The sequence below is a fragment of the Ostrinia furnacalis genome, unplaced genomic scaffold, assembly GCF_004193835.3.
Source record: "Ostrinia furnacalis isolate ACB-3 unplaced genomic scaffold, ASM419383v2 OfSCF0635, whole genome shotgun sequence".
NCBI lineage: Eukaryota > Metazoa > Arthropoda > Insecta > Lepidoptera > Crambidae > Ostrinia > Ostrinia furnacalis.
The window spans coordinates 1,048,838-1,069,264 of NW_021130874.1; the positions used below are offsets into that span (position 1 = coordinate 1,048,838).

At 36.9% G+C, this 20,427-nt stretch overlaps 1 protein-coding gene across 1 annotated transcript; it reads right to left on the minus strand.

The window, feature by feature from the left end:
• Window positions 1-277: 277 nt before the first annotated feature.
• LOC114366443 (irregular chiasm C-roughest protein-like) lies at window positions 278-20,262 on the minus strand. The gene is made up of 11 exons (XM_028323311.1): window positions 20,253-20,262; window positions 19,482-19,627; window positions 18,813-18,966; window positions 18,135-18,376; window positions 17,509-17,688; window positions 13,537-13,726; window positions 12,735-12,836; window positions 2,638-2,739; window positions 1,836-1,927; window positions 1,147-1,240; window positions 278-576 (listed from the first exon to the last, which is right to left on the minus strand). Exons 1-11 carry the CDS (start codon window positions 20,260-20,262, stop codon window positions 539-541), a joined length of 1,350 nt encoding a protein of 449 aa, XP_028179112.1. The 3' UTR covers window positions 278-538.
• Window positions 20,263-20,427: the final 165 nt, after the last annotated feature.

A 20,427-nucleotide genomic window follows, 5' to 3' on the forward strand; every position in this document is an offset into this window, starting at 1 on the left:
AGGCATTCGTAGGAGTTTTTTTTATATTTAAAAACACATTATTTTACATAGATTATAATATCTAGGAAAATTTTAAATATAGTATTCAGTCTTAGTTACACATAAAATACTATATTTGACAACATACCTACACCCTAATACTATTTTATTAAAAAAAATTAAAGTACTAAAAAAATAATTAAACAATATTTAAATGTAACAAAAAACACTCGTTTCACTTAAAATATTTGATTTGATTTTCTTTGACTTTCATTCTTAAAGCTTGAATTTTAGGCTCGTTAATATCATTGTAATTAAAGCCTTCAAAAATAATTAAAAATAATACTTAAATGTCAAGATGTCTGAAAAGAATTTAGTTTTAGTCAAAATATAAAATTAAACTAGATAATAAGACTAAAAAATAGAAAAGTAATTGACTAATTAATTTTATTGTAAGCTACATTTCTTTTAAAAACAGTAAAACAGCACACTTAGTTTATACAATTTTCAATAATCTATCAATGTATTTTACTAAAAACTATTTTTAAACTAAAAACTGCTAAACGTGAGTACCGTTAGTTATTTGGGATCCGTTACCTGAAAACAATAACGACTTGGTTATAATTAATTTTAAAAATATTTGACACTTTAGCTTACTTGTATATTAGGCGTAAATACCCATATTTTTGATATAGGTTGTGTTTTAAAAAGTCTACTGACCGAATCAACGAAATTTACGGCTTGTAGTGAAACAAACATAGCAAATAAACAAAACTGAGCAAGCTTTTCATAGTACATTTAAATCATTGTTTTTATGACTTAATTCACGGAACTTTTGCCCGGTCAAACATCAGTGTTTGAGTAAATATTAACTTTGTTTTAATCAACAAATCTGATAATTTTGTATAGCAACATCAGTTTAATCACTAGCTGCATAAATAAATAAATAATTTTGAATGTTTGAACTATTTTTTGAGCTGCTGATAAAGTCCCTGATAGATTAATGGTAATTTATCTGTAAGTGAAACTATACTCATAATGTCTCAGAAAGAGGACAGATAGGTAGATGCCAGATGGCAGAAAATGTCTTATTATTAAATTTTATTCTGTGAACTATCTAAAACTTTATCCGAAACCGATGATACAGGCTTTAATAATTTTACCAACCTTTGGGTGTGATTTGATTAGCAGGCGAGTTGCCTTGACTGGACGGAGGCAGAATATACAAGGCTCCTGAGGTCTGGGGGGATGATTTAGGCACCTACAAAAAATAATTAAAATAAAAACTTCAAGTTTGCAATACAGAAATACAATCATTCATCATCATCAGAAGGTGGATGGACGACATCATTAAAGTACTTGTAGCAGGAGGGCGCTGAACCCAAGCCGCTACCAACCGATCAACATGGAAATCATTAGGGGAGGCCTATGTTCAGCACTGGACGTCCTGTGGCTGAAATGATGATAATGACGATGATGATGATAATCAGGTCATTAAGTCTATACTGCAGGAGTACGACCCTCTTTAATCTAACAGAGGAAAATTGAGGATTTGGCCTAGTCCCTACAATAGCCAGACGGTTTAGGGAGGCTTGATGGTCACGTTATCTGAGGGCTTAGTGTGAGTTTACATCAAACGTACTCACTCACTAGTGAGTGCGAAAAAAAAGTAATTCAATGTAGGTATGACGGATTGTACAGCGCCCCTAGCAGAAACATTCAAGAATTAAAATTTTCATTTTTTTAACGCCCTCACTAGTGAGGACGTTTAATGTAAACTTTGGTCGCCTGTTACGACATTTACGGAAAAAATATTTTTTAGATTTTCTTCTTATATTTTCTTATCTATTACTTACTTGAGGCTGAGCGCCACTGGTAGAAGTTGATGATGAAGAAGCTAGAGGACTCGTCATTGGTCGCAGGGAAGAAGATGATGATGGTGATGAGCCTGATAATAAGAAGTTATTTTCCTTTAAAATCATTCAAATTCTCGAGATGTTTTTGTAAAGGCCTAAATCCACATGGGAAAATCCTCGCAAAAAAACTATAATAATTTAATAAAATATTATTAGTATAATTGTTAAACGAAACAAAACCACGGCTAATTACACATTCAATTTGAAACAGATCGGATTAAATCAACATAGCAATAAATTAATGCTAATTTTAAACTAAACCTAAATGATTTTATCAAAACGGTCAACTACCTAGGGACATACTAGGATTAATAACTTGCTTAATTAACTATTCATTAACAGTATAGCAAATTCCCATCGAAGTTAAAATCAAATTTTGTGATCATCAGACCATAAGTTTGCAAATCGGCTTAAAACTACTACATTATGTTAAAACTACCCATCATTGAAATTTCTAAAAGCTATTTTGTGATTTCTAAAAGCTGTATTCCTCTATGTGAAACTACTTTTTAAATCGGTTATTGTCAATTTGCCACAAAGTTGACTCGTCACGTATGTCTAAATTCGTCACACTTCATAAAATATATTTTGCGCTAAAAATTGGAGACTTAATCTCTCCGAATTATTTACTTTTCATGTTTAAAAACTTATGACGAACTTACTTTCAATGTATGAAATTTATGAGAGTGTGACGTATCGACTTTGTGACGAATTTACTCTTGCCAAAATGTATAAGACTTACCTTCCACCATCCCTGATAGGTGAAGACTGGAGTTCCTTATAGAGTAATAAGGTGGAGGGGCTGGTTTGGACGTTGGATTTGTGTTTGCTTGTTGTATGTACGCTGAAAAAAAGTATTAAATTAATCATCGCGAAAAGTATTGTTAGCCACAATAGAAAGTCGCAATTTGTACTACAAATAAACCCTTAACTATATCGTCTATAGTCATCATTTCAGTCATAGGACGTCCACTGCTGAACATTGGCCTCCCCCAATGATTTCTATAATAGCCGGTTGGTAGCGGCCTGCATCCAGCGCCTTCCTGCTACCTTTATGAGGTCGTCGGTCCACCTTGTGGGTGGACGTCCTACGCTGCGCTTTCCAATACGTGTATCTACTTAACTTAAACGATACGATACAAATAAACCACAAGTTACTTATTACGCCTTCCTATCAATTGCGTGACATTAAGCTTAAATAATGAATAAATACTCTGTTCTAGGGATGTTATGGATATGTAGTTTCGGTTATGGATACGGTTACGGATATAGGAATAATATTATACCGGTTTCGGTTACGGTGACGGATATCTGTTCTTTGGAATGCAATTTGCAATATTTGTCAAACACGGTTCATTCATGGCCCGACGCTTTACTTCTATGTACTTATTAAAAAAAATAAAAATGGATACTAGATGGCATTATAAAGGTAAATCAGGCTGTTATGCCTTTACATTATAATGCTATACAAAAAATAATTTAAACTGCCTACATCCCAGATTTCGGATATCCGAAAGTTTCGGTTACGGTTACGGATATCCATAACATCCCTGCTCTGTTCTGTTCTAGGTACAAATACGATAACATACGACAACACATCAGATTACCCATTTTTGTTGCAAACTCGGATTTATTACCACTACACAAGTTCCACGTAGTTTAGTTTTCCATGCCGTAGTCTGTATAAGGGTAATTAAAAACTTTAAATTGTTTAAAATATCTAACTAGAACTCGAGTAAAATTATTATAATTGTGTTTCTTACTTTCCAAAGAATGTTTAAAATGTTCGTAGACATGAGCTGACCTAGATTCATATCTGTAATTAACTTTCCAGTTCTACCTAGTTGGTTTACTAAATACGGTGGTTTTATACACGATAACTATGGTGGTAGTGACTGTGTAGAATAGTCATGGAAAATGATGAGTTGCCAAGTAAGGATCATTACTGATTAGTTTCGTTGCGGGTCCAACAGTTTAACTTTCCCCCGGGACAAACTTGAACTTCATTGGTTGGATTTTTATGGCGGTCAAGCTGTAGATCCTGGCTACACAGGAGTTGCAGCCGTGGGAATATGCCCAAAATAAGGATCATAGGATTAAAATACATACAGAATTAAGTTCAAAATCAGAATTACTAAAGATATAGTTGCTCAGAAGTAACAGAAAAAATACAGTGAGAAAAACACACCCAGGTACAGTGTGCCCTTTACCCGATCGTGAGTACACCTGGGAGGAACCATAGTAAATGACGAGTTTGAGTCCTATTGCTCTCAGCATAAAGCTTATAGCAAACTTATCAACTCGAAGAGGGATCAACACCGTATCCCTTTTGCGAGCTGTCATCGCCTTTCGCGCACTGTCAACCGCGAGACGAGGCGTTTGCAGTAGGTAGAAGAATACTGACGGCCTCGGGTTGACACGGTTACGGTCCCTTTCTAGGTTGATAAATATGCTATGTCCTTAAGTCCTAATAGAAAGCGTAGTTTATTCTAAGATAAGTAAAGGTATATCATATTTTACTTACACATAGGGCCACTCCCTCTCAAGTACGGGTTTCCGTAGGTGGCTGCGTATCTGACGTCAACGCCACCAGTGAACGCCACTCCAGGGTTGGTCATTGGTATGACTATATAAAAATTCATTAGGTGAGTACAAAAAACATGATCAAGCAAAGTAAGCTTAAATATCATCACCATCTAGTTTTTTTTTTTTGCAAAACAAGGCACAATCGCTCCTGGTGTTAAGTGGGATGCAGGCTAGGATGGTATATATCTGCCCTGTAAGTGCCTTTTCACTCTCGCCTTGAAATGACCCAGATTATAGTCTTCGGGAAAGACAGCAGCGAATTCCAGTTCCTAGTTGTTCGCATTATTCCACACACAACTATCTCTAATTTACCAGAGGCAAATGAAGGATTTGACCTACACTCCCCACGTTGCATAGAGAAGTTCCGGCAGAATATAAATAGCACCACCCCCTTCTTCCCGTAAAAGTCGTACAAGGTGACTAAGAAAGAATTATACAAACTTCAGGCCACCCCAACCCGTGTGGCCAGCGTGGGAAGTGTAGGTCAAATCCTCCGTATGACTTAATGTCTGAGCTAAACAGCATCACCCTCACAGTGCATCAGTGACCAGGAGAACCCGCAGTAAAACCCAAGTAAGACCTTTCCATACCATTTGCTCTTAATTGATTGTGCTCGTATTTTATATTTCTCTATAGCCCGTTTTGCAGCGATATTTTACGTAAAGTCTTTAGAATTTTCAGTCCACTCAAGGTAACATACCCTAAGGCCTCAGCCTGGAGTTTAGCGNCCTTCATTGGTTGGGTTTTTATGGCGGTCATGCTGTAGATCTTGGCTACACAGGAGTTGCAGCTATGGGAATAGTCCCGGATTGAAAGTAAGGATCATAGGATTAAAATACATTCAGAATTAAGTTCATAATCAGAATTACTGAAGATATACGAGTATAAGTTGCTCAGAAGTAACAGAAAAAATAGTGAGAAAAAACTCGTTCTTTTCACTGCTGAACAAAGGCCTCTCCTAAGGGTTTCCACAACGACCGGTCCTGCGCAGACCACATTCAGGTGCTTACTGTACCCTTTACCAGATCGTGGGTACACTTGAGATGCCTGCTGATACTTCATTCTGGTCCATACCTAACAATATACAGGGTGGAATTTTGTAATGCCACCTGAAGGGCAAGTACTCTTTCTTTTCAAAAATAATGGAATGTTTTCTATCTACAGTATTAACACTAGAAGTGCCGAAGATTACGACCCCCCTAAAAGCGCCGCTGGGTCAATTTTGTCCCAGCATATATTTTGTAACATTTTTAAGTTTCAGGCATGAACATTATGGTTAAAACTATTTGTAGTATCCTTAAAAAATGGTTTANGCCCCGCTCCAGCGCCGCCGCCGCTCCCGCCCCGCTGCCCGCTAAACTCGAGGCTGAGGCCTAACACTTGCCACAAAGTCGATTTATCACGAAAAAAGCATGTGTAAATTCGTCACACTTGTGTTATCTTCTAACAAATTAAATATTATGAAGTATTGACATCTACTTTATCATGCTTATGACGAATTTACTTTTAATGTCAAAAACCTACAAAAGTGTGACGAATCGACTTTATGGCAAATTCACAATAACCCAGTGGCTTCGTTGGAGACAGTCGTGTTCCTGCAGTGGAATCTAAATGACCTGATGATGACTGACACCCGTATTCACAAACGATGCTTGCTTAAGTGAAGCAGCAATTCGAACGCCCAGCGTTGATTAGAGCTCTGTGATTGGTTCGTGTGTGACTGCGTCCACGCGCACTGTGAGACCTCATAGTAATGTTTGTGAATACGGGCATAAATTAGCACTATTTACTTACCATCAGGTCCAACCCCTGCCAGTCTGCCACAGCTAGTCTGCCGATGCAGAGATCCACAGTGACTTGGGTAAGTAGACCCATCAGTGCTCCTCGACAGTGACCCAGTGAGCGAGTCACTGGAGGGCAGAGGAGGGGCGTAGTCACGGCTGTAGTCCACGTAAGGGACGTAGCCGTTACTCTGGCCTTGAGCCTAGGGAGGAATAGAATAGGGGTTAAAGAGGTAACCTTAAAATTTAAATTACCCTTACACATGCTTAAGGACGCTGGACGCAGGCCGCTATCAACTGGGCAACATGGAAAGCATTAGGGGAGGCCTGTGTTCAGCAGTGGACGTCCTATGACTGAGATGATGATGATGATGCTAAAGGATAGGATACCGCTAGTCAATGGAAAAAAATCTTGAACATCGTATACTGTACCATCTAGTCTACCTAGTTCAGTTTTATGGTACATGATGGTACATACTGGGTAACCATAGAGTTTGTGCGAAAATACCTAAATACCCATGCTTAGAGTAACTTGTAGGAAGTCTTGCACAAATGAGCTGATCGAATGACATGTGCTTTCGAGTGCACAAGGTCTAAGTATAACGATAAAGATCCTACTAAGTATTGAAGATGGTGGAGATTGAATTTCTTAGTTACTAAAATTTTTCTGGCGTTAAGAGTCGCCTCTCGATCCAAATATTTTTAAAACATTAGGCAGTTCGATTTTTTCAAGTTACTTCAAAAATATAAAAAGATATCAAATACTACAGTTTCGACCTCCAAAGAAAATTAGGTCTGAAGATATGTCTGCAAAAAATACTATTGCTAAATTGTTGAAAAAAGTATTTCAGTGATCGAACAAAACGATAATTGAATCGAACGATAACAACGAAATACATTATTCATGTCATCGAGGGATCTCCAAAAAAAGAAGTTAATAATCTAGGTTTATTTATTCTGTGTCTACGAGTAACTATGCCTACTAACGAATACATCTATAACAAAGATGAAGAGTTTGTATGTTTGGTTTAATACCCTTATCTAAGGAACTACGAGTCCGAATTGAAAACATATTTTTGTATTTGATTGTCTATATCGCCCCGGCTTCGCACGGGTGTTATATATTCTAGGTACAAACCTTCCTCTTGAATCACTCTATCTATTGCTGAAAACCACATTAAAATCCTTTGCGTAGTTTAAAAGATCTAAGCGCACAGACAGCGGGAGTGACTTTGCAAAGATATCATCATCATCACTATCATCATTTCAGCCACAGGACGTCCACTGCTGAACATAGGCCTCCCCCAATGATTTCCATGTTGATCGATTGGTAGCGTCTGCGTCCAGCGCCTTTCTGCTACCTTTTTATGACCTGACCTTTATAACATTACCACAGTATAATAATTACTATAACATCACGCTACGACCAATAGATGCAGAGCATCAAATAAAAAATTAAATGTAGTAACGGAAAAAAAAATTCAAACTATTTTCACGCGTACGAAGTCGCGGGCACAGCTAGTAGTTGTGATATCAAATGAAACCCTTGTAGTTTTAGTTAGCTGTCCTATCTGTAACAAAGGATCTTTGACGAGCTCAAGTATTTTTTTTACATAAAATAAAAATCTAACTTTAGTAGACACTCATCAGTTGGAACAAACACATTTTCTTTCTTTTTTTTATAAATAAATATCTTTGGACATTTTATTTCTTTCTTTCTTTCTTTATTAAAGTAGGTACCTACATTCTATTGTGACACAGATTGGGACAATCTAATTATAGTCAAGTTTCTGAAAAGTCAAGTGTCAATAAAACTAATAACCCAATATTGCATAGCTGTTTAGTGTTATTATTATTATTAATAATATTTAAGAATTAATTACAATTAATTAATTTAGAATCTTAAACTTACAGTTATATCACCATCTCAACAAAATACCTAGTCGCCCCCAATAGTTTATTAGTTTTATTTTACAAATCCTGTCACTCATCTTGACTAATTCTAAAGAAAAGCCTTTACATAGAAAATTCAAGCCAAAAGAAACACTTTGCTCATAAATCTCAAAGATAACTGTATTTTCACAAGAAGGCTCGAAGATGGGAAAAATGCAATGCATACATCAGTATTTCTCTTGAGATTACACTAGTAAAGGCGCATATCCACTAGGAGCACGCAAACGAGCAACATAAATAAAATTGACGTTTTTTAAACTTACTCGGTTGCAATCAAGTAAAATCTGCGTCAAATAGTTCACACTCAAAGTGGCCATTGGCAACATACCATATTCCAATTGTAACAAAGACGTGTTGCGAACTTTTTGGATACTTTGGGTGTCATGAACTACACACACCGGCAGATTTAGCGGAACGCAAAAAAAAGTATGAAAATAAGGAAAATTACTACTGATCTATGAAATATTTATTATACAAAATAAAGAGATAATTAAANAGCCTATTGCAACACTCAGCGATAAGCAATTAAATTTATTGAATATCGGATATACAGTGTGAGTCACGTTAAAGTGTACATATGAAAATAGATGAAACTAGACCTATTTTTATCGACAAAAAAGAGGTCAAAAAAATTTTGAGATTTTTTTTAAATTTTTTATAGATTTTTTTTTCTTCCATATACTTATTGTAAAGAAAACTTAATAACTTTTAAACTAAGCGGTATATCCTCATAAAATAAAAACAGTAATAATGCTAAATAGCAGGCGATACTAAAAAAATACATAAAATACACAAAAAAGGCCAACAAATAGTAAAAAATTATACTTTTTGAAAAAAATCTGCTTTAAAATTCGTGTTTTTTTGGTTATTTGATGAATTTCTTCAAAAAATGCCCCTATGACCGGTGGTTTTTATTATTTTGTATTATTCTCTATCGTATTACCTTCGTAAAACCAAAAATCGCATGTCTCTATCCCTATCACAACATTTGCTATGATCGTTTGAACAAAGGCCTACCACAACATTATTCTCCGCTACAGGTAGAGACAATTTTAATTTTAACTAAAATGCTTATTTTACTTCGAAATCCATTATTTTTATTTGAAATCTAACTTGTCTTTATTAAAATTACAAATCTAGAGCTATTTTCAGTTTCGTTGTCAATGAAGCGTTGAATGGCGCGCCCGGAGAGACTTAGTTCAAACGATCATTGCAAACGTTGTGATAGGGGTAGAGACATGAGATTTTTGGTTTTATAAAGGTAATACAATAGAGAATAATACAAAGTAATAAAAACCACCGGTTATAGGGGCATTTTTTGGAGAAATTTATCAAATAACCAAAAAAACACGAATTTTTAAGCAGATTTTTTTCAAAAAGTATCTATTTTTATTATTTGTTGACCTTTTTTGTGTATTTTATGTATTCTTTTAGTATCGCCTGTTATTTGGCATTATTACTGTTTTTATTTTATCAGGATATACCGCTTAGTTTAAAAGTTATTACGTTTTCTTTACAATAAGTAATTGGAAGAAAAAAATTCTATAAAATATTAAAAAAAAATCTCAAAAAATTTTTGATCTCTTTTTTGTCGATAAAAATAGGTCTAGTTTCATTTATTTTCATATGTACACTTTAACGTGACTCACACTGTATTATGATTTTTGCCGTATTTATTGTAAAAAGTTTTTAATTGTTTTTATGGAACTTTTAACAATTATTTGTCATTTTGTTAAATTTCATCACACAGTGTTTCTAATTTATTAAATGAGAAGATTGAGAAGCGTACCTAAATATCCTGTCAGCGTCATGACGGACAATGTTGGGCATAATCCATTTACTTTTTTTTTCTTTCTTTAAATATTGTATTTTTTTATTTTGTTTTTTCTCTTTTGTTTGTTTTTGTGTATTGTCTCATGTTTGCCCAGCTCTCTCCAAAAATGGTCACCGCAGAATAACAACGTCGTGTTCTGGGTTTTATTTACCACTCCAGAGCATGACACATGCTGAGCGGTGGCCAGTTTTGGTTCTAACTTGTATCTGTTATCTGTTTTTTTGTTATCTGATTTTGTGTGCTATATTTTAAGTTGAAACCAAATAAATGTTTTTCTTTCTTTCTTTCTTTCTTTCTTTCTTTCTTTCTTTCTTTCTTTCTTTCTAAATAAGTGTGGATTACAATTATTAGAAACATTTTTCGGTAGTTATTATGTTGATTTTTTTAAAGGTAGGCCTACTGTCACCTAGTTAGTTAAATTGTATAATATCATGTTGTACCCAACTTTACCGTACAATTTCGAAAATATTTTAGATAATACTTAATTATGGTCTGGTCCGTGAGCGCGTAGAATTTTGTCCAATGACCCCAAGCTACCCATCCTTCTCGCTCCCGTGTAATTATATTGCTGTCGCGACTGTGCGACGGGCGTCCGCAGTGTGTGTGTGAACGCGACAGCAACATAATTACACGCGAGCGATAAGGATGGGTAGCTTGGGGTCATTGGACAAAATTCTACGTGCTCACGGACCAGGCTTAAGTAAATCATATTTTGAGTTTACTTATAATAGCATAATTTAGTTTGCGGGCGACCGCACGCATTTTGTATCAATAATTAATACGCACGCAGGTGCTCCTGCATTACCTTGAATTAATAGGCGTGATCCTGTTTTATCGAAATCGTCCCGTTAAGTGTATTTTTTCTCAAAATGTACTAATTCTAGTAAAAAAGTAATTAACTTAATCTTCNGGATGAACTTTTTTATACGCAATATCTCCGCCGATTATGAACCAATTTGAACGATTATTTTTTTGTTAAATAGGTAGGTATTATCAAATTTTTTTAATTTTTAGTTTTTTTTTGTGTTCACGCATTTGAAGTCGGTTATATTTTTTTTTTAAAGTTAATTATAAGTAACTACATACTTATAAACAAAATAAACTATCTTTTTAGCAAATAAAATTATCAAAATCGTTTTAACTTTAACCAGAACTAAGAGTGACACTGGCTTTAATTAAATTTTACCAACCTTTGGATGTGATTTGATTAGCAGGCGAGTTGCCTTGACTGGACGGAGGCAGGATATACAAGGCTCCTGAGGTCTGGGGGGATGATTTAGGCACCTATAAAATAATTAAGATAAGTACTTGAAGTTTTCAATACAGAAATACAATAATTCAACATCATCATAAGGTGGACTGACGACAATATTAAAGTACTCGTAGCAGGAGAGCGCGGAACTCAGGCCGCTACCAACTGATCAACATGGAAATCATTAGGGGAGGCCTATGTTCAGCAGTGGACATCCTATGGCTGAAATGAAGATAATGACGATGATGAATGATGATTATCAGGTCATTAAGTCTATACTGCAGGAGTACTACCCTCTTTTATCTAACAGTGGCAAATACAGGATTTGGTCTACACTCCCTAAACTAGTCAGACGGTTTAGGGAGGCTTGATGGTCACGTTATCTGAGAGCTTAGTGTGACTTTACATCAAACGTACTCACTCACTAGTGAGCGCGAAAAAAATGTAATTCAATGTAGGTATGACGGATTGTACAGCGCCCCTAGCAGAAACAGTCAAGAACTAAAATTTTCATTTTTAAAACGCCCTCACTAGTGAGGACTTTTGATGTAAACTCACACTCAGCCCTCAGACGTTTGGTCGCCTGTTACGACATTTACGGAAAAAATATTTTTTAGATTTTCTTCTTATATTTTCTTATGTATTAGCAGGCCTGTTCATCTCCGCGAGTTTACATCGAAAACAAAACACGCACGATGGCCCACCTACAGGATACTATTCGACAAGGCCTCACATACGAGCGAACATTGACTCACGCACGCGTATTCTTGTGTATGATGGAAGAAAATAAAGAAAATGGTGTACTAAATACTGTGCAGTATTTAACTGCCTCAATAATAATAAAAACACAGAATGTACTTTTTTAAGTTGCCTCAAGACACTGAGAGGTAAATAAGTAGTTNAAGGTGGGACAAAAATGACCCAGTGGCGCTTCTAGGTAAAACCAATTTTAATTTTTTTTCTAATAATAACATTATTAGAATTATCATTCAATTAGGATTATCAAAAACATTAAAAAATGATAAAATTCAATAAATCAGGAAAAGTCAAAAAATTTCATGGACTTTCGTTGAAAAATAAAAAAGTTAGAGACGTTCAAACTCGCGAGTGGGACAAAAATGGGACGGCGGCCTTTCTAGTGTTAAGGGTACTTTCCCTCCAGGTGGCATTACAAAATTCCACCCTGTAGATCATTTCAGTGGGGAGAAGTTTGATCTCATGGATAATTTAGCGTGTACCTACCGATAACACTCAAACATTAGCGAAAGAATAGTGGGGCGCGGCTTCGTGGATGAAACGATCTATACCGTACCAACTTATGTGCTACCATAGTAAATGACGAGTTTGAGTCCTATTGGTCTCAGTTTAAAACGTAATAGAGAACGTAGTTTAAATCTAAGCTAAGTAAAGTTATTATATCATATTTTACTTACACATAGGACCGCTCCCTCTCAAGTACGGGTTTCCGTAGGTAGCTGCGTATCTGACGTCAACGCCACCAGTGAACGCCACTCCAGGGTTGGTCATTGGTATGACTAAATAAAAATTCATCAGGTGAGTACAAAAACCATGATCAAGCAAAGTAAGCTTAAATATTATCATCAGCATCAAGTTTTTTTTGCAAAACAAGGCAGGTATTTGACCACAATCGCACCTGGTATTAAGTGGGATGCAGGCTAGGATGGTACATATCTGCCCTGTAAGTGCCTATTCACTCTCGCCTTGAAAAGGCCCAGATTATTAGTCTTCGGGAAAGACAGCAGCAGGCAGCGAATTCCAGTCCCTAGAATTTTCAGTCCACTCAAGGTCACACCCTAACACTTGCCACAAAGTCGATTTATCACGAAAAAAAGCATGTGTAAATTCGTCACACTTCTCTTCTAACAAATTAAATATTATGAAGTATTGACATCTACTTTATCATGCTTATGACGAATTTACTTTCAATGTCAAAAACCTACAAAAGTGTGACGAATCGACTTTATGGCAAATTCACAATAACCCAGTGGCTTCGTTGGAGACAGTCGTGTTCCTGCAGTGGAAACTAAATGACCTGATGATGACTGACACCCGTATTCACAAACGATGCTTGCTTAAGTGAAGCAGCAAATCAAACGCCCAGCGTTGATTAGAGCTCTGTGATTGGTTCATGTGTGACCCTGTTCGTCCACGCGCACTGTGAGACCGCATAGTAAAGTTTGTGAATACGGGCATAAATTAGCACTATTTACTTACCATCTGGTCCAACCCCCGCCAGCCGTCCACAGCTAGTCTGCCGATGCAGAGATCCACAGTGACTGGGGTAAGTAGACCCGTCAGTGCTCCTCGACAGTGACCCAGTGAGCGAGTCACTGGAGGGCAAAGGAGGGGCGTAGTCCCGGCTGTAGTCCACGTAAGGGACGTAGCCGTTGCTCTGGCCTTGAGCCTAGGGAGGAATAGAATAGGAGTTAGAGGTAGCCTTAAATTTTACATTACCCTTACACATGCTAAAGCACGCTGGACGCACGCCGCTAATAACCGGGCAACATTGAAAGCATTAGGGGAGGCCTGTGTTCAGCAGTGGACGTCTTATGGCTGAGATGATGATGATGATGCTAAAGGATAGGATACCGCTAGTCAATGGAAAAAAATCTTGGACGTCATATAGGTAGATACTGCACCATCCAGTCTACCTAGTTAAGTTTAATGATACATGATGGTACCTACATACTGGGTAACCATAGAGTTTGTGCGAAAATACCCATGCTTGGAGTAATTTGTAGGAAGTCTTGCACAAAATAAAATGAGCTGATCGAATGACATGCGCTTTCGAGTGCACAAGGTCTACCTAAGTATAACGACAAAGATCCTACTAAGTATTGAAGATGGTGGAGATTGAATTTCTTAGTTTTCTGGCGTTAAGAGTCGCCTCTCGATCCAAATATTTTTTTAAAACATTAGGCAGTCCGATTTTTTCAAGTTACTTCAAAAATATAAAAACATATCAAATACTACAGTTTCGACCTCCAAAGAAAATTAGGTCTGAAGATCTGTCTGCAAAAAATACTATTGCTAAATTGTTGAAAAAAGTATTTTAGTGATCGAACAAAACGATAATTGAATTGAACGATAACAACGAAATACATTATTCATGTCATAGAGGGATCTCCAAAGAAAGAAGTTAGACACAGAATAAATAAACCTAGATTATTCTAGGTTTATTTATTCTGTGTCTACGAGTAACTATGCGACCTACGACCTACTTGTATGTTTGGTTTAATACCCATATCTAAGGAACTACGAGTCCGAATTGAAAATATTTTTTTTTTATCCACAACGAGGAAGCTCTTGGCCTGTATCTCACCAGATGGTAAGTGACGATCAGGCCGAAGGTGGAAGCGAGCTTCACCCGGAATCCTCAACCACGGAGGAACTGGCTATCTTACTCAGACTTAGGTAAGATGGTGGTAGCTAGCCAGGCGGACTTAGAACAAGCCCTACCACCAACCAAACCGAACAGAAAAATGTGCCCCCACTGGGAATCGAACCCGGGACCTCTGCGCCTGAAGCAGGTGGTCTTACCACTAGAGCACAGAGGCGGTTAATCTTTTTGTATTTGATTGTCTATTTATTGTCCGCCCCGGATTCGCACGGGTGCTATGTATTCTAGGTATAAACCTTCCTCTCAAATCACTCTATCTATTGCTGACTAAACTAACGCCCGTATTTACAAACATTACTATGAGGTCTCACAGTGCACGTGGACGCAGAGGGTGACACACGAACCAATCACAAAGCTCTATTCAACGCTGTGCGTTCGATTAGCTGCTTCACTTAAGCAGGTATCGTTTGTGAATACGGGCTTATCTAACAATTATTATATTCAAACAATTTTCACGTGTACGAAATCGCGGGCACAGCTAGTAGTTGTGATATCAAATGAAACCCTTGTAGTTTTAGTTAGCTGTCCTATCCTTAACAAAGGATCTTTGACGAGCTCAAGTATTTTTTTTACATAAAATAAAAATCTAACTTTAGTAGACACTCATCAGTTGGAACAAACACATTTTCTTTCTTTTTTTACCAATAAATATCGTTGGACATTTTATTTCTTTCTTACTTCATAAAAGTAGGTACCTACCTCATTCTATTATGACATAGATTGGGACAATCTAATTATAGTTAAACGATTCTGAAACGTCAAGTGCGAAAGATTGGAAGTAATAACCCAATATTGATACTCGTACATTGTCCTTTCGGACAATGTCATAGCTGTTACGGTTTAGTGTTATTATTATTATTTCATATTATTTTAGAATTAATTCCAATAAATTAATTTAGAACCTTTAACTTACAGCACCATCTTAAAATAGGTACCTAGTCGCCCCCAATTTTATTTTATATGTTTAAATTTAGTTTTACAAATCCTGTCACTCCTCTTAACTTTAGAAGAACCTTTACATAGAAAATTCAAGTCAAAAGAAACACTTAGCTCATAAATCTCAAAGATAACTGTATTTTCACAAGAAGGCTCGAAGAAGGGAAAAATGCAATGCATACATCAGTATTTCTCTTGAGATTACACTGGTAAAGGCGCATATCCACTAAGAGCATGCAAACGAGCAACATTGATGAAATTGTCGTTTGTAAACTTACTCGATTGCATCAACTACAATCTGCGTCAAATAGTTTGTGTGATTCAAAGTGGCCAAAACATAGCAGATGGTAGAAAGACGACTGGGACGACATTAAATACTTCATTAAATGGTTATCACGGACTATTAACTATGTTAATGGGATAATTTTGCCACAAACTTTTTCAAACTGCAATTTGACTAAGCCAGCTAATCATAAAGTAAAACTTTTCATTTTGTAATTTTGTAAAATAAATTATCACAATAATAGCAAGTAGAACATACAAGTACATGTAAATTTCATTATCACCAAGTTCCGATGCACGTTAACGTATCATGCATTTTCAGCGGCAAAAGTAATTGGAAATAATATTCAAATTGAAGTTATGCTACTTTATAATGTTCACAGCCCGTGAACGTTCGATGGAAAATAATTACACGTGAGCGCTCTTAGTGTGAATGCACCTTTATTTAGATAGCTGCGCTTTGTGCACAACTTTGAAAAATTGGTCGGTTTTGTTAAAATAAGTTTTGGTTTTTTGTTTAGAACTTTTCTTATTATAAAGGCAATCACAATAGAAAAATTAGAGTTGAAACAAAGTTAAAAAATGTTTTTGTTAGATGTTCTGCTTAAAATTTTCACTAGAAAAATTTTCCATACAAAATAATACAGTTTGCTTAACAATTCAAAAGTTCTCTCTAAAAACAAATTAAAAATTTTAGTTTTTAGGAAAGGTATAAAGGTACACACAGACATAATTCTAAGAAGAAATATTTATCATTAAAATTTAAAGTAAAATATAGGTCGCTCAACGAAAGTTGAGGCGAAAACTTACTCACACTGATGTAATATTATACAGAACAAAAACAACACATCACACATCTACCTCGCTTCTGTTAAATGTCTGAAAGCGAGACAGAAAGCACTAGTCAGTCTGACTACGCAAAACGTCAGGGAAGACAGCGTATACAGATACTAATCGTTCCTTATGTTGAAGGCCTAAACCAGAGTAAATACAAATGAGTAGGTCATCTTCATAGAAACGCACCGAGCGCGGTTTGTATGTGAATTAAATTTAGCGTGGATTAGCGGGGTGTTGCGCCGAATTTTGTCAGTGTGTGCGTGCGCGCCGCATACGTATTAGCGCGCTCACACACAAACCGCGCTCGGTGCGTTTCTATGAAGATGACCTACTCATTTGTATTTACTCTGTCTAAACTCTCTTTGCGCGATCTATACTACATTTTCTGGAATAACAGCTCTAGAAAAGCTTGTCCATTGACTAGGGTGTCCACTGTCCATTATGTAATTTAGGCATACGCCCGCATTCACAAACGATGCTTGCTTAAGTGAAGCAGCAAATCGAACGAACTTTGAATAGAGATCTGTGATTGGTTTGTGTGACACCCTGTGCGTCCACGCGCACTGTGAGACCTCATAGTAATGTTTGTGAATACGGGCGTTAGTTGCACCATCTTAACTATAACCGGTGTTTCTATATGTATAGAGTTTGACAGACTTGTGATGTTTGTTAAAGTGCATGTAAGATGGTGCAACTCAGGATTATTGAAACAAAAATGACACAAAACTCACCTTAAAATGAAGATTATTTATCGGCTGATTGAAGTCCCCGCTGTATCTCTGGTACTGCTTCATCAGCTGGTTGTCGTAACCCTCAGGCAGAGGAACTGGTCCCGCCAGGGGAAGACCCATGTTTGACGTCAGATGCAGGGTAGGGTGCAGGTCGGTTTCAGAACCGGCGTTTGAGTTGTCCTAAAAGGGGGAATACCGTTATAGAGGGTGATAAAATAGGGATGGGTATCTATTAGACAAGATAAAAATTGACATTGCTAGAGACACAACAGAATAGTCCGAATAGCACTTAAATCAAATAAAATCTTTGTTCAAATTAGTTTAGTTTTATTTAGTCCCTATACAAAAAATCTTTGTATTTGAGCACTAGATTCATAACCTTTCACATGGCCAATTTTTCCCTTGCATTTGTCTAAGCATCGTCGGATTTTTTTCTGGAGAACTTTTGCACTATTAGCTCTTATCTAATAAACAAGCACTTGGAAAAAATTAAATGACTAAAAAACATCTAGTATCTGGTCAATAGATCACATAGGAAACACGCGATTTTTTTATTATTTGATATCGGATGTGAATTGCCTAATTATTAAACATACTTTGGTAGTTTATTAAAAAGTAATACTTACTATATCACAGCTGCCTTCCACCTGCCTCAGTTCCAGCTTCAGATCGCTGATATTGGAACTCCTATCGCTATCCTTGTACTGGTCAGCACAGTTCTTCCCAATATCCGTGATGTCGGGCTTCTTCACCGAAGGGTCTGACTTTTTAGTCTTGCGGTGGCAAAGCATGATGATCAGCATGATGATGAGCACTAGGATTGCTGCTGAGGCGCCTCCGGAAACTATCAGGATTAAGGAGTTGGTTTCTGGAAGAATTTATCAGCTGTAACTTTTTAAATGCCTAGATTAATGACACCTGAAGGGTAAGCTATTCAAGAACTAACAGCTACGTACAAAAACCATAAATTAGAAATGGACAATTTAGACAGTCTTATTGCTAGCAAGGGATCTTTATTAAACAACCCAGAGAGAGAAAGAGAACAGTTCCTTAGTTCAGATAAATATGTCAATAAGAAGAAAGAGAGAGATCTTCCTTAATTCAAAGAGATTTTTCGTTGACAGTGAAAAAGGGGCTTGTTTCTAAGATCCTTTACGTCATAAAGATGTAAACTGTGTCCCTTTCCATTCAAAATTGATATTCAAATGGTGAGAGAATGATTTTCTAGGTTTCTTTGACTTGTGTCCGGTGTGAGATTGATATCCAGATCGTTTGGTTGACCTATAAAAATGACTCATACTTACTGTCAGCCACCAGTTTTATTTCAATGCTGTCCATTCCATACAAATTTGTAACAGTGCAGTTGTATGACCCGAAGTGCCTCGACTCACTCTTCCTTATGATCAACGTGGATTTGGTCATACGGTCTGCCAGTGATTCTTCCAGAAAAGCGTATTCCTAAAAGAAATCAAGGTTTTTAATACGATTATAATCTAGTTATGAATTGGCAACAAATATCTGGCAACTTTAAGGCAAATTTAAATCATCATCATCATTGTTTCAGCCACACGTCCACTGCTGCACATAGGCCTCCTCCAATGATTTTCAGTTTGGTGGGTTGGTAGCCACCTCCATCCAGCACCTTCCTTCTACCTTTTGAAGACTTTGAACTTCTCCTATGTTCTTTTGATTAATTACGTTGCGGGTCCAATCACACAATTAACTTTCTACCGGTACATTAAGTACATTCTGTGTTTTTATTATTATTTAGGCAGTTAAATACTGCGCAGTATTTAGTACACCATTTTCTTTATTTTCTTCCATCATACACAAGAATACGCGTGCGTGAGTCAATGTTCGCTCGTATGTGAGGCCTTGTCGAAGAGTATCCTGTAGGTGGGCCATCGTGCGTGCTTTGTTTTCGATGTAAATTCGCGGAGATGAACAGGCCTGGTAGTAGTAACAAAACTTACTTGGTTGTGGAAGGTATTGATCTCACTCCCCTCATAGGTCCACATGATGTAGTCGGGCTTTGGAACTGAGAAGGAGACGCATTCTATCCTCACGCTGTCCCCTTCAACTCCATATTGGGTGCTGTTTGACGTTATTTTTGGAGGCCCTGAAAAAAACCCTTGGTGGTTAAACGAATACAGTAACTTAATAAACTCTAGGAGTGTCTAAACTATCTATGCAACGAGAGAGAATCCTTTATTTTGCAATGATGTTCAACTATAGGTAGACAGCGATACTAGAAACAGACAATAGTGAATTCAAATAAATCCAAATCGAAATACTATAGATTGTTTCATCCACGAAAACGCGCCCCACCAATTTATGGTCGAGAGAAGCGCGGGGTGCGGGGAGTTTGATCCGAGCAATCCGAGCGATATTTTGTAGTGTGCGTGTGCACTTATAGATAATAGCGTGTACCAATAACACTCAAACATTAGCGGAAGAATGGTGAGGCGCGTCTTCGTTGATGAAACGATCTATACCTATGTGTATCTTTTTAAAAAACTGCATAAGTGGATTTTAACAAATTTTAGCGACGAAATCTCGGTAGTCAATAAAATTAGTCTCCTGGCATTCAACTGATTCCTTTATTAAACTAACAATCAAACAATATCAATAGCAAAAGCAACTGTCTAGAACATGCCATCTTTGACATAGCACAAATAATCCGAGCCAATGAACTGCAGGTCTACTCCGAAACGTGTTTACGTAGTTCCAGGTCTATCTGTCACCTTTGCTCATGCTGGCATTTCGCTTTGAGTGAGAGAGATGGCAGCATTCGAAACTTCGGATGACGTTTTTCGGGGTTACACCCCTGAACTCGCTGGAATAGACGGAATACCAAGTCCCATGTCAACTCCCTAACGAGTTCTCTCCAGGGCTGACGCGGCGCCAGCTTGCAAAATA